The sequence below is a fragment of the Pseudophryne corroboree genome, chromosome 6, assembly GCF_028390025.1.
Source record: "Pseudophryne corroboree isolate aPseCor3 chromosome 6, aPseCor3.hap2, whole genome shotgun sequence".
Classification (NCBI taxonomy): Eukaryota; Metazoa; Chordata; class Amphibia; order Anura; family Myobatrachidae; genus Pseudophryne; species Pseudophryne corroboree.
In genome coordinates, this window is record NC_086449.1 from 356,659,539 (window position 1) to 356,674,296 (window position 14,758).

General features: G+C 42.0%; 1 protein-coding gene across 1 annotated transcript in view; it reads right to left on the reverse strand.

Moving 5' to 3' along the window:
• The window catches only part of LOC134932306 (guanylyl cyclase-activating protein 1-like), a 236,832-nt gene extending 228,254 nt beyond the window's left edge, over positions 1–8,578 (reverse strand). Inside the window, exon 1 of the mRNA XM_063926621.1 lies at positions 8,052–8,578. Within this exon, the coding sequence (XP_063782691.1) occupies positions 8,052–8,249 (198 nt within the window). The 5' untranslated portion in view covers positions 8,250–8,578. The remainder of the gene's footprint in view (positions 1–8,051) is intronic.
• Positions 8,579–14,758: the final 6,180 nt, after the last annotated feature.

Sequence of the window (14,758 nt, forward strand, 5' to 3'; positions counted from 1 at the left end):
CCAGTCATTTTAAGAGACATATACTGTGTCCCTTTACTATCAACTTTATTCATAGAAGATTGTCTCAGCAATATACCATCCACTACCTCAGTCTGTAATGCTATGTCCTTAGTATCCGGTCGCATAGAAAATTCATGGATACGGTCTTCAGGACAGTTGTTTAGGAAGTTGGCATCCTTGAGTATTTTATTCTCAGATTCTAGCTGAGACAGTCTTTCTTTCATTTCATTCAGACAAATATGATCCTCCTTTTCAGTTTCTTTACCCACTTCCAATAATTCAGACAACTCAGTTATTTTTGATTCCAGAGAATGAATATTGTCTTCCTGCTGCTGGTACATTATCAACTTTTGTTGCTCCTGATCCACTCTGGTTTGTCTTTCATCAGATGCCATGGTTTCCATCTCTCTCTGTATAAACCAAAGTTCTCTTTCAAGCTCTTTGTTCCTCTCATCAATTTTGGTGTTAAACATCTGTTCTTCTTTTAGCTTCCATCGGGTTTCATCTAGAACCTCCAACAACTGATAAATATGTTTAGATCTGTCCAGTGCTATATGTCTTATCACCTCTATCGGGGTCTGTAGATCCACTGGGCTATCTCTTCTTGTTGGTTCCTCAATGGAAGTTGGAAACAGGGAAAGCAGGTCCTTCTGTTGATCTTTTGGAAGAGCTAATACTAATTGTCCATGTTTCTTATAATCCTCAGCTATTTGCTTTAGCACAGTTTCTAATCTCTGTATACCTACATCTATCTTCACTTCCCCTGGAACTCTCTCTTTCAGTGGTAGAACATTCTTATCTCCTTTCATTCCATAATCCATGTTAGCGACCAAAGTATGAGCAAGGTTGTCACTAACACCTCCCTCACTATCCTTTAGGTGGGGATCAAGTCTGACTTTCTTGTCCTTTGATTTTTTCTTTCTCTTCTCCAACTCTACAGGGACATCTAATATTTTTTCATTTTTCACACCTAGGTTATTTACAAAAGTTCCCACAAACTTGCATGTCACCTCTTCCTTTAAGCCTGGTCCCTTATGGTACTCTTGTTTGTCCATACTTTTACATTCTCTATTGGCTTCAACTCTCCCAACTGATACAGCAATGGCTTTATGTCCAACCTTCTCCCTGTTCCTTTGCTTCTTTCCCATATTTGTATTTTATTTTTAGGGATGTGAGGACTTTATCAATAATAATTAATGGCAGCTGACACCTGTGGTGTAACAGGGCCTGAGTGTAACTTCTATCTCACGCGGTGCCTCCAAATGTAACCCTACCCTCAATACCTTGAACGAGAGCTGTCTATGTATTCTATTAAGGGATGGTTACCTAATAGCTGTGCCTCCACTCAAGCTATGTGTAGTATTTAACTACCGTTAAGGCTTGCTTGAGTAAGCCTGATCTCTATCCTTAGGGGATGATTCCCTTATATCATAGATATATTATCTAATATACCTGTCTCTTTCTTCCAGGATCTTCAGATCAACTTCCAGACGGACCAGACACACATGGCAAGTATAACACTTTAATGACCAGTACCAAATGGATTAAGTATACATTAACATTTCATCAATTACACATTCCCCTTTAAGTCATTAATCCATGCTAACCCCCGGTCAATTAGGCCTATACACAGTACCTGCATGCAATACAACAAATCCTTTTTCTTTTCAACACACCCTTAGGTGTTAGAGTGACCCGGGTACTCTTAATATGATAGTGCACTATAAGGGCCCATAAACTTCCTAAAAATAACAGCAGTTAATACAGAATGTCTGACACTATGTTTTAGTATCAACTATCAGTTCTCCCTCCAGTTAAAGAGAAAGATGTTTGGCTCAGTCTACTTATGGTAGCGATTACTTTCTCCTATAAGGTTACTTATAGTTCCTCCTTGGCAGATAACAGAAAGTATCTATTTAGCTCATAGATAGTAACATCAGCAGTTGATTACCAAGGAATCTGTATCCTTTCCTCAGTAAAAATGTTACTGTAGTAGTCCAGTATTAAACTAAACTCCTAAGAAGCTGGTATGATAAACCTTTGTTATGCTGCGTCCTTGTGTCCATTTGAAGTAGCTGATGCTTTCTATAGTTCAGAGCATATATAGCTTTTCGATTCCTGTATGCCTCAAATTATTGTTGTCTCTTAGGATGAGTCTATATTAAATATATCTGCAAGAGATGGTTTCTCTTATCATAGTCACAGCGAGCTCAAATCCTTTAACTTTAAAACTAATAGTCTCTTACGTGTCAGTCCTTCTTACGGGTTCACGAATATACATATAACACAGTTGTATTAAAGTGCCACAAGCTAGTCCTTGAATCGGGATGATAGTCTAATCCTTTGTGGCTAAGAGGCTTTAACATTCATCCAATGTCACTGTAGTATGGCTACCTTTAATGTCCTTGACTCTAATTCTGCTAATTCAGGGGCATAAATACACACATTAGGTGGCAGCTTTAGGGTGTTACTTTCTATTTAGGGCTGCGGAACAATGTCTCTGGCTCTCCTTTGACTGATGTGATGCTGATATATGGGGGAGTTTTAAAACTATTTATGAAGCGTTAAACAGTTCAAGTTTCACTCCACTCCTCCTGTTACATATATATACCCAGTGCTTTCTACCTTCTCCTTAGCACTATGATTAAGCCATACATGGAACTGTAATTATAGGTCACTCTGACTACTGTGACCCATTACTATCCTCCTGCTTAATAGCCATTATTGCGGCCTAGCCCTGGAGTCCTTAGTCCCAATATGAAATTGACTATGTACAATAGTCACCTATGGCTTGCTGTGCTTAGTGTAGGGGTAATATAAATGGCTGGATTATGCACTCACACTTCTACGATCTAGTGATGCTGCTGCAGGATGCTCCCCCGACTCCTCCCTTACACTTACAGCCACACAGAATGGAGCCTCTGCTGCTGGTCCTGGCTTCTTTGTTGTGGCTGTCAGAGTCTGTGCCGGTAATAGGTAGGAAGGAACCCTCTCTGTCTCCGTGTCACAGGTGCGCCTTTCCAATACTGCTGGGTGAGTTGACTAGCGCTGATCTTGGGTTCTATGAACAGTTCTGAGTCTCAATGCTGCTGTCACCACCTTTACAGTAAGGAAGCCCTGTTCTGGCTACACACACTAAGCCCCCTCCGGCCGCCGCAATGTATACTGCTCAGCTCTAATGCGGGCGACGGCCGGAGCAGCAAAAAACTATGTCCTCTCACCAAGGGATATGCAGTCTCTCCCTCAGCTACACTCACAGCACCTCTCCACCCCTCTCTAGTAGTCACATGACCCACTCTGAGGTGATGCCCCGCCCACTGGCAATCACCCCACTAGGTGATTGACAGTTAGGAGCACAAGGACATTAACCCTTTAGATACACTGTGAAACCATAAAATAAGCCTTCATTGTATTCACCACTACATTTACATCAATGTACATACAATTACATATATGTGAACTGTATTATTTACCTCAAAACATGCATACAGTATTACAACATCCATTAACTTTTATATGAATAATATATATGCTTATACTCCATTTTAGTCACCATATTATAACTACCTCAGTATAAGTGTTGTTTAAACCCTAAATCAGGGTTACATACACACACATACAGTACACATATATATACACATGTGTGTGTATATATATATATATATATATATTGTGTGTGTGTGTGTGTGTGTGTGTGTGTGTGTGTGTGTGTGTGTGTGTGTGTGTGTGTGTGTGTTTATATGTATGTATGTATATACATGTGTATATATGTAGGCACATGGATATATATGTACTATAATTAAAATAAAGTAAACTTTTATTGCACTTGCAAGTGCCACCAGGAGGACAGCATGCTGCAGAGGATGCTAGACAGTCATTAATAATACTCATGCAGCAAAAAAAAAAAAAAAAAAATTATTATTATTTTTTTTTTTTAGTGGAGGGGGGTTTCTGGGTACTCGGAAACCCCCCCTGGGTGCGCCACTGAGAGGGAGTTAGATTTGGGTGGGATGTGTTTAAACTGAAATCTAAATTGCAGTGTAGAAATTAGGTAGCCAGTATTTATCCTGCACAGAAACAAAATAACCGACCCAAATTTAAATCTCTCTGCACGTTACATCTGACCCATTTGCAGTGCATGGGGGTAATTCAGACCTAATCGCTCGCTAGCAGTTTTTTGCAGCGCTGCGATCAGATAGTCGCCGCATACAGGGAAGTGACTTTTAGCTGTGTAAGTGTGCAAATGCATGTGTAGCCGAGCAGTACAAAAATATATTTAGCAGTTTCTGAGTAGACCAGGACTTACTCAGCCGCTGCGATCACTTCAGTCTGTCCAGGACCGGAATTGACATCAGACACCCGCCCTGCAAACGCTTGGACACGCCTGTGTTTTTCCAACCACTCCCAGAAAACGGTCAGTTGACACCCACAAACGTCTTCTTTCTGTCAATCTTCTTGCGATTGGCTGTGCGAATGGATTCTTCATTACACCCATCGCACAGCAACGATCCGATTTGTACCCGAGTGACACGCCTGCGCATTGTGGTGCATACGCATGCGCAGTTCTGGCCTGATCGCAGCGTTGCAATAAACGCTAGCAAGCGATCAGGTCTGAATTACCCCCATGGTTAACTTCTGCACAATTGCTAACTTTGGGGGTAATTCAGAGTAGATCGCACAGCAAATTTGTTAGCAGTTGGGCAAAACCATGTGCACTGCAGGTGAGGCAGATATAACATTTGCAGAGAGAGTTAGATTTGGGTGGGTTATTTCAGCGCCGTAACTACCTGTGTGCCAGGTGTGCCTGGCACACAGCGCAGTTACCCTGAGGGCGCACGGCCAGTGGCTTGTAATGACAAGCCACCTGTTGTGTGCCGTGCGCCGCGCTGGAGGAGAAGCAGCAGCGCCGAAGGCAGAGAAGGAGGGAGGGGGACTGGAGCCGCAGCAGCGCTACATCATTGGTAGTAGCGCCGCTGCAGCACTCCCCTCTCCTTCCGTATTGGCTGACCGGCGCTGCCGTGAATGCTGGGATGCAGTTCCCTCATCCCAGCTTTCACAGTGGCGGGCAGCCAATGCTGAAGGAGAGGGGGCTGCTGCAGCGGCGCTACTACCAATTACATAGTGCTGCTGGGGCTCCAGTCCCCCTCCTTCTCCTCCTTCTCCGCTGCCCGGGATCTGATCATCTGCCTGCATGAGGAGACTGACTGCCAGCGGGGAGAGATGGTAAGTATCTCTCTCTCTCTCTCTCTCTCTTGTGTCTGCCGCAATGTGTAAAAAGGGGGACTGGCTGCCGTAATGTGTAAAAAGGCACGCTGTCTGCTGTAATGTGTAAAAAGGGGGCGCTGTCTGCCGTAATATGTAAAAAGGGACTCTACCTGGTGTAGTGGCGCTACTGTGAATAATGGAGACTACTATGCACCGTAGTATGAATTGGTATTATTTTGTGGCCACACCACTTTCCCATGATGCCACGCCTCTATATATTTTCTGTGCGCCTGCGGCACGCACTGCTCCTATCTTGCATAGGGGAGGGGGGGGGGCGCCAATGCCATTTCTTGCACACTGCGCTAAAATACCTAGTTACGGCACTGGGTTATTTTTGTTTCTGTGCAGGGTAAATAATGGCTGCTTTATTTTTACACTGCAATTTAGATTCAAGTTTGAACACACCCCACCCAAATCTAACTCGTTCTGCACGTTATAGCTGCCCCCCATGCAGTGCACATGGTTTTGCCCAACTGCTAACAAATTTGCTGCTGCAATCAACTCTGAGTTAGGAATTTATTTTTGTTGTGGTTGTGTTGCTACGACCGCTATGGGGCAGATTCAGTTACCCGTAGTGTTTACCACGCAGTTAAAGCTCCAGGTTTAATGCACAGAGCTATACAATATATATTTCAGCATTTTCCCACATAGTAAACCTGCAAGTAAAGTGTGGTACCAATAGAGTCTGCGTTATATGCCAGAATCTATGAGTTTTCTGGGTGTTAAGTCCCAGTGGGATGCAGCTCCTGAAGTGATGGGAAAAATCTGCATTAAACGCAACCTCTGGGGCTTAATACACGGGGTAGCCAGCCTCACTTGAATGGCTCCAGGTTATTAGCTGTGGGATTGAATATTCCCGGCCTAAATGAAGCAGAAAGGTAATATTTTGTAGACCGAACAGCCTAAAACATTAGATAGACGCTTCAGTAATTACTGCTAATTATCTAGCATCTACAGTATCTTAATCTGCAGCAATTAATCATTATCATTGTCACAGTTCAGTTCAAACCTGAGAACATTGAGGGTAATTCAGACCTAATCGTAGCAGCAAATTTGTTAGCAGTTGGGCAAAACCATGGGGGTAATTCTGAGTTGATCGCAGCAGGAACTTTGTTAGCAGTTGGGCAAAACCATGTGCACTGCAGGGGAGGCAGATATAAGATGTGCAGAGAGAGTTAGATTTGGGTGTGGTGTGTTCAAACTGCAATCTAAATTGTAGTGTAAAAACAAAGCAGACAGTATTTACCCTGCACAGAAACAATATAACCCACCCAAATCTAACTCTGTCTGCACATGTTTTATCTGCCTCCCCTGCAGTGCACATGGTTTTGCCCAACTGCTAACAAAGTTCCTGCTGCAATCAATTCTGAATTACCCCGCATGTGCACTGCAGGTGTGGCAGATATAACATTTGCAGAGAGATTTAGATTTGGGTGGGTTATATATGGTTTCTGTGCAGGTAAATACTGGCTGCTTTATTTTCACATTGCAATTTAGATTTCAGTTTGAACACACCCCACCCAAATCTAACTCTCTCTGCACTTGTTATATCTGCCCCTTCCCCCCTGCAGTGCACATGGTTTTGCCCAACTGCAAACAAATTTGCTGCTGTGATCAACTCTGAATTAGCCCCTATTTTCATTTGCTAACAAACCTGAAAAAAAAACTATATTCATATAAATATGTGTGGAATTTGTTTCTGCTTTATTTGTTACTACCTACATGCTGTATCTAATGCAAAATGGTGCACATATGAAACAACTGAAGACTGTGGTTAACAACACTTTATGTTATAATAAAAAAAGACCTTTGAAATTATAAACGTTTATGTACAATGCAGCAAACTAGAAAATTTGCTCATTTCACCCCTGCAGTTCACACAGCTAAAATTTTCTTTTTGCATCACACCTGGGTCACAAATGCATCTAGATCAGTCATCCTGATCCTCACATCATCCGGATCAATCTTGTGCTCTACATAAAATATTGGCTTACTAAGTCTGGTATACATGATTTCACAACAGATAAGTAAAGCTATTTCCCCCCACACTGCTGTCATAATTGTGAATATATGAGTTAGTTGCTATTATGCCAGATGTTATCTTTACCCAATCTAGGGGGTCATTCCGAGTTGTTCGCTCGCAAGCTGCTTTTAGCAGCTTTGCACACGCTAAGCCGCCGCCTACTGGGAGTGAATCCTAGCTTATCAAAATTGCGAACGAAAGATTAGCAGAATTGCGACTAGACACTTCTTAGCAGTTTCTGAGTAGCTCGAGACTTACTCGGCATCTGCGATCAGTTCAGTGCTTGTCGTTCCTGGTTTGACGTCACAAACATACCCAGCGTTCGCCCAGACACTCCTCCGTTTCTCCAGCCACTCCCGCGTTTTTCCCAGAAACGGTAGCGTTTTTTCACACACACCCATAAAACGTCCAGTTTCCGCCCAGAAACACCCACTTCCTGTCAATCACATTACGATCACCAGAACGAAGAAAAAACCGTGAGTAAAATTCCTAACTGCATAGCAAATTTACTTGGCGCAGTCGCAGTGCGGACATTGCGCATGCGCACTAAGCGGAAAATCGTTGCGATGCGAAGAAATTTACCGAGCGAACAACTCGGAATGACCCCCGTAGTGCATGCCAGACTAATATTAGCAAAGAAATCAAATGGTCACTATTAGTTACAGATTATGTGTTCTATTTTATTTAGTGAGCCCTAACATACTGTAATAGCTTTTCTCTCAGAATACATTTCATAGCACGTATGTAGCGATACAGATCTCACCTTGTTCATATCAAAAGTACGGAACATTTGCTCTATGTAGCTATTGGCTTCTCCACTTAGTCCTCGCAAACCAAAGAATTGTTTAAATTCATGTAGGGTGAGCTGACCTGAAGGACACTCAGTCATGAACTTCTTGTACCAGTGGTGGAGCTCTACTGCCTGTAGGTCGTCCACTGTAGAGCTGCTGGTGCTGCCCATTACTAGTCCTGTTTAAATCTTGTCTGAAAAATAAATGAGTATTTCCTTAGCCTTGAATGTTGTTAGAATTATTGAGGGGTCTTCTCCAGTCCTGCAGGGGAAGAGTTTGTATCTTCACACAACTGTTCAAACAGTGTCGATACGTATATTCCTCTCTTGATGACTTTAGCAGGTTCGCTATTATATTGTAAATCGAGATATTCTTTCAGTTTTTTGGTCCTATATTAAGTTCTACTTATCATAACCAGGCCTTGATTCAGTAGGTTAAATGAAAATGTAGGGTGTTCTGTATTCTGTGGTCTCTCCGTTATTGGCAGTCCCATCAGCACAGTTCCCCTACTACTGAGATTCTGCTGCAATGCATTGCTGCTTTTAAACTGACCCCTGCATCTTCTGGCAGTCACAGGGTGTTTAATCTAATTTAATGCCATCTAAAGTAGGAACATATTCATGTCAGGTTAATCTTAGACTTTAGAGATTATGGCTCTCATGTCAGAGTCCTTGATGTGCATGTGTTGGTGTCACATCATTTTGTATTTCTTATCTCCACAATAGTGTTCCATAACAGCATTAATTAGGTTCTCTATTTGGTCACATAATATTAATAATCAGACCATAAGTGCTTACGAAAGAGTCACAGGAAATTTTGGGGTCTATATACTAAGGCACATAGGGCCTGATTGCAGTTATTACGCTGTGCAGTAGCAGCTGTGGCGGTTGTCACAGCCGCTACTGCTAAATGATGCAAAAGCACAGGAGTCTGCTTGTGTAAACAAATGCCTCCTGAATGCTTCTGTGATCCACAGCTGCGTCCGAGGACTCAGCATCAGATCACTTACCTGAGGGTTACTCAGGATGGCCGGGTTGTTCATACTGGAGACAATAAGTGGGAAATGTTGCTACATGATTCTCATCGATGATGCTACAATGATGGCGCAAGTATATTTCCTGACAGCAAAAGAAGTAACCAACAAAACTACATAATATGCGAGTCTAGTGAAAACGCAAACAGGCCTAAAACTAAAAGTGCTGAAAAGGGTGGAGAATATGAGATTACAGATCTAGCTACAGTATATTTCTATATATTTCTAAAGCAAGAATGGCATTCATCACCATCTCACGATTGCCTACACACCTGAGCAGAATGGCACAAATGAAAGAGCGTAGAGAAAGGACATATATGTTCAGTGATACGGGTCTGGAAAAAAGATTCTGGGCAGAAACAGTCCTATCTGCCGTGTACCTCAAGAATTGAGCACCTCCAGTGGCAGCTAAAAGTAACCGCTGTGTCTTTTGGTGTAAGGCATATGCCCAGATGCCTAAAGTAAGGAGATGCAAACATGAACCAAAGTCCATCTTATTTATTACATTTGGAGACTTTCAAGAAAGCAAAGGATACCTATTGTGGGACATTGCCAATCACAAACTCAGAAAATCAAGAGATGTAAGGGTAGATTTACTTATGCTCCTAAATCAGACAAGTGGTTGTGTTGCCCATAGCAACTAATCAGATTACATGTTTATAATTTTCTAGAATGCAATTGAGAAACGATATCTAGAATCTGAACTACCACATTGCAGAGTCCTGTGTAAACTGTTATGCAACTAAACCATTTGAGTCTAGAGATAGAGACACACAGAGTCTTCCTGAGTCCTTTCCCAGTGTGTAAGCAGTACAGAGGTTGCTGCTTTTTTTGCAAATGACAAGAAAAATTATTTTATTTTTCTATGTGTATTTTAAGGTTAAGTTGTCTTTGTTTCACTACAAGAAAATGTAATAAAATAGTTGTCTTTCAATTAGATGGAGCTATAAACACTACCTAGCCATTATTAAACTATTAGTTTAAAACTAATATACACCATTGGTTTAAATGTAATATAAACTATCCATACCTCGCACCATGACCCATTCCAGGATGGACAACATGCTCTCTACCTAGACTTCCTTCTTAATTTATGATTGCAATCACCTGTGTTGAAATACCTTTCTTATCGATTAAATAGTTCAACACAGGTGATGCCAATCATATATTAAGTGGGAAGTCCAGGTAGAGAGCATGTTGTCCCTCCTGGGATGGGACACGTTGGGAGGTATGCACAATCTTATATACGCCCCCCACCTTTCACCGGGGCCCCCCTGTTTTAAGTACCCCGGGAACCCCAAGGCTTAATCCGGCCCTGGGTCTTCTGCAAGACGCTAAACACCAAGTCTTACTCACTGCAAAGCCTGACTTGGTACAAAAAGTTACACCCAGAAATTAGGCATCGACTATGGAGAGATTGTTTCACCTGTTGCAAGGTACACTACATGACATAAGGTCATTGCTATATCTACTGTGTATGATTTGCAGCTGTACCAACAGGAGCTTGATTCAGCCTTCTTAAATGGTGAGCTAGCAGAAGAAATGTATATTGAGCCACCAGAACATTATAATGTTAATGCATTTCCAGAGGGAAAAGTATGTGTGTTAAAAAAAAATCATTGTTAAATAAATGGGCTAAAAAAAAATGGCTACTTCATCAGGCTCAACAGTATATTATTACAAATTGCCTTTGTACGTTTCAAAGTTGTTTACTGTCTATACTACAAATGGAAAGAAAAAAGCTTATTTATCATAGTGATATATGTAGATGGTCTATTACTTACAGGTCAAAAAGCCAGACTGCCAAAGTAAAATTGTTGCTGAGTGACAGGTTCAGACTCGAAGACATTGGGCTAGTGCACCAATTGCTGAGTCTGATGGTCAAACAAAATTTTAATTCTGGGACTATTACTATAAATCACCAAGGATACACTGAGGCAATAATAAACATAATTGTGACACTCAGCTCGGAATACAGGTTGGTGTAAGGTGAGTATGCTAGTAAACTGTTGTGACTATGGGGGTCATTCCGAGATGATCGCTCGCTAGCTACTTTTAGCAGCCGTGCAAACGCATAGTCGCCACCCATGGGGGAGTGTATTTTCGCTTTGCAGGAGTGCGAACGCCTGTGCAGCAGAGCACCTGCAAACACATTTTGTGCAAAACAAGACCAGCCCTGTAGTTACTTATCCTGTGCGATGATTGCTTGGACGAGCGACACGGTAATGACGTCAGATACCTGCCCAGCAAACGCCCGGCGACGCCTGCGTTTTTCCAAACAGTCCCAGAAAACGGTCAGTGAACACCCATAAACGCCCTCTTCCTGTCAATCTCCTTGCGTTCGGCTATGCGATAGGAATCGTTGGTATAACCAGTGCTAAACCACAAAGGACTTCGTACCCGTACGACGCGCGTGCGCATTGCGGTGCATACGCAGATTAGCCATTATTTTCAATGATCGCTACGCAGCGAACAACGGTTACTAGCGACCAACTCTGAATGACCCCCTCTGTTCTCTTTTACCTGTTAGTCATATTCTCTGCCCTAGGTAAAAGTTCCATATGGCTTCTTAAGAAAGGTAAGGAGGATGAGTTAGTACTTTTACAATAAATTGCACAAAGGAAATTTAAAAAAAAAAACCAGTTTGATTTCACTGGAACTATGTCTGTTAGTATTTCTTAACAGGAACAACTGAAGGTTACCTAAATCAGTGATACTGATCACTGATAGACATGCAAGTAGTTCAAGATACAATCTTATTACTGATACTAGGAAAGTATGAGCAACTTTATGCAACTGAATTATGCAAATCTAACTGTATTCAGTATTAATTAAAACTTATTTAGACCAACTGGAATACTTGTTTCTGTCAATACATGCAAATACTGTTATTACAAATAATCAAACAAAATGCTTTAAAAAATGCTCTCAGGCATTAAAGTAACACAGTTCAACAGAAATCTGTAAGATGGGGCACTTATTTGGGGAGTCACCCCTGACCGCCAAGGTTGTGTCACAGAATTCTTTGAACTCCTTTCTAATGAAATCAATGCAGCTCCCTGAAGTACATCAGTTGTTACTTTGTAGAAAAATCCAAGTTACTAACAATTTGTGTCTCCTTAGATCCCGCAGCGTAAATAGTTAGTAATTTCCGCAAGTACTGTGGGGCTTTATTCCTGGCTCAGTTTATTATTCGCCTTGTCCTGAGTAGGATCAATATAATGAATTGTAAATACTCAGTTCGCCAGAAGAGTAAGGAGAATTTTGCTATTCCTTACTCCTGTTTATTGGGGGTCATTCCGACCTGATTGCACGCTGACGTTTTTCGCAGCGCATCGATCAGGTCACTACTACTGCGCATGCGTATGCACAACAATGCGCAGGCGCGTCGTACGGGTACAAAGCGGATTGTTGCTGGGTGATGGATTTAACAAAGAATCCATTCGTACAGGCGATCGCAAGAAGATTGGTAGGAAGAAGGCATTTATGGGTGTCAACTGACCGTTTTCAGGGAGTGGTTGGAAAAACGCAGGCGTGTCCAAGCGTTTGCAGGGTAGGTATCTGACATCAATTCTGGGACCAGACAGGCTGAAGTGATCGCAGTGGCTGAGTAAGTTCAGACCTACTCAGAAACTGCACAAAATGTTTTTGTACCGCTCGGCTGCACAGGCGTTTGCACACTTGCGCAGCTAAAATAAACTCCCCTGTGGGCAGTGACTATGCGTTTGCACGGCTGCAAAAAAAGTAGCTAACGAGCGATTAACTCGGAATGACCCCCATTGTCCCTGACCAATTTCCTAGAGATCTGTCTATGTCACACACACACTTGACTAGTAATCAGTATTTAGCCTATGCACATATGTATGTATCTATAACGAGGCTTATTGTTCAAAGTGACTTTGGGGAGCTGTCTTTGTTAGGGCTGAAGTAAGTATTGCTGCTGAATGTTTGACAGACTGAGTGTGCCTGCTGCTGCGTTTATAATGCTGTTGTATCTAGTCTGCACTCTATAGTACAAGTCTCCTTCTCTCCCTCTATAAACAGTGTTGACTTCCACTGGTGTGGAGTGATCAGATATATTGCAATAATACCTCTCTGGATGCATGCACTGTAGACACTGTCAAAGAGGCTGCTCCTTCCTCCAGCCAGCTACTTCTCTCAGAGGGCTTCCTGGAGCTGTCACTCACACTGCTGCTGGAAGTACGGAACTGGCGGCCGGGATGCCGTTGTCTGTATTACATACATCTCTGGATCAGACCTCTGTCTGTCTCTCTATGGTGATTGTTGACCAGGCCTGTGACTCAGCCTCCCTTGTGTTTGCGGATAGCTGTGCATTATTCTGCTTCTGCTGGCATTCCTGTGGTATACAGTAGATGTTCCAGTACCTGGCTTTTCTGTTCTGTCATCTGAAGCAGAAGCATCCTGTGATTTAGCCCTTGTGCTAATTGTTAGTGTGTGTGCAGTTGTTTTGGTTATTCTCTGTTATTACTATATAGGTCCTTTGCACCTACAGTGGTTCTTACCTTGTCACGGTTCTGTCATTTTCTTAGATCAGTTTAGCTTAATTTATGCCATTTAGATCAATTGTATAAGTCTTAGATCAGTTTAGCTTTGGTTAGGCAGTTTAGATGAGGTTGAGGTAGATAAATCTTAGATTAGCTGTTAAGTAGTTTAGTTAGGCAGTTTGTTTGTTCTGGTGCACTGTGTACAATTTTGTGTCATTTTTTACATCTTGCATTTTGCCATTATATTGCATTTTACATCTTCCATTGTCTGTTATTCTTCATCAATAACCTACTTCAGGAGTCACGACCTGGTCAGTAAAGTACATCCTGCCTCATGGTGGCTTCTGGCAAGTGCCGTTACTTACTTGGACTCTTCGTCCTATGGCCCTGCACGCATGCGCAGTTACTTAAAACATGGCCCAAAACATGACGGCCCCGCAACTGCCTTTGCAGCTAGGCTATGAAGGCAGTGGGCTACCCTAAAAATGTGAGCTCCTCGCTGTTTAGCGAAGCACTTGCATTTTAGCAGGGGAAGGACACAGCATGTGGGGTGGCCTTGCCCTGTGCTGGGCGGCCCCCGTGTGCTATTGGAAGGAGATGTAGTTTTGCTAATTTTTGAAAAACTACAACTCATTAACAGGAGATTGGTCATTATTATAATAAAGCATATTGGTTTATTCTAAAATATCTCTGGTCATGACAGTGTTCTCTAAAAAATAGAAATATACAGAATAAATTGTTTCCATTTCATTCTTAATTTACCTTACACCTTTTGCTGACTATGGATATATTAGTGTGTGTATCAAATCTGTAATCAATTATCAGCACAGTGTCAAGGTGCATACACACGGTGACATATTGACTAAGCCGGATACTGACTATGTGATTTCCCTTGAATTCCCCCAGAGCCCAGGAGCACCAATATTGTCTATACACATGGTGCGATTTTGGCTATGTGCGATTTTGACTATGGCCATTTTTTTTTTATTCTTTATTTTTATTTTGCAAATTAAAACAATTTCCATACATTTCAGCATATATGTCAAAAATAGAACTTAGACAGTAGTCTCATAGCATAGTAACTGTAGTTACAAAGATGGCAACAAAGAAAAAAAAAGAAAAACAGATACAGATATTCCAT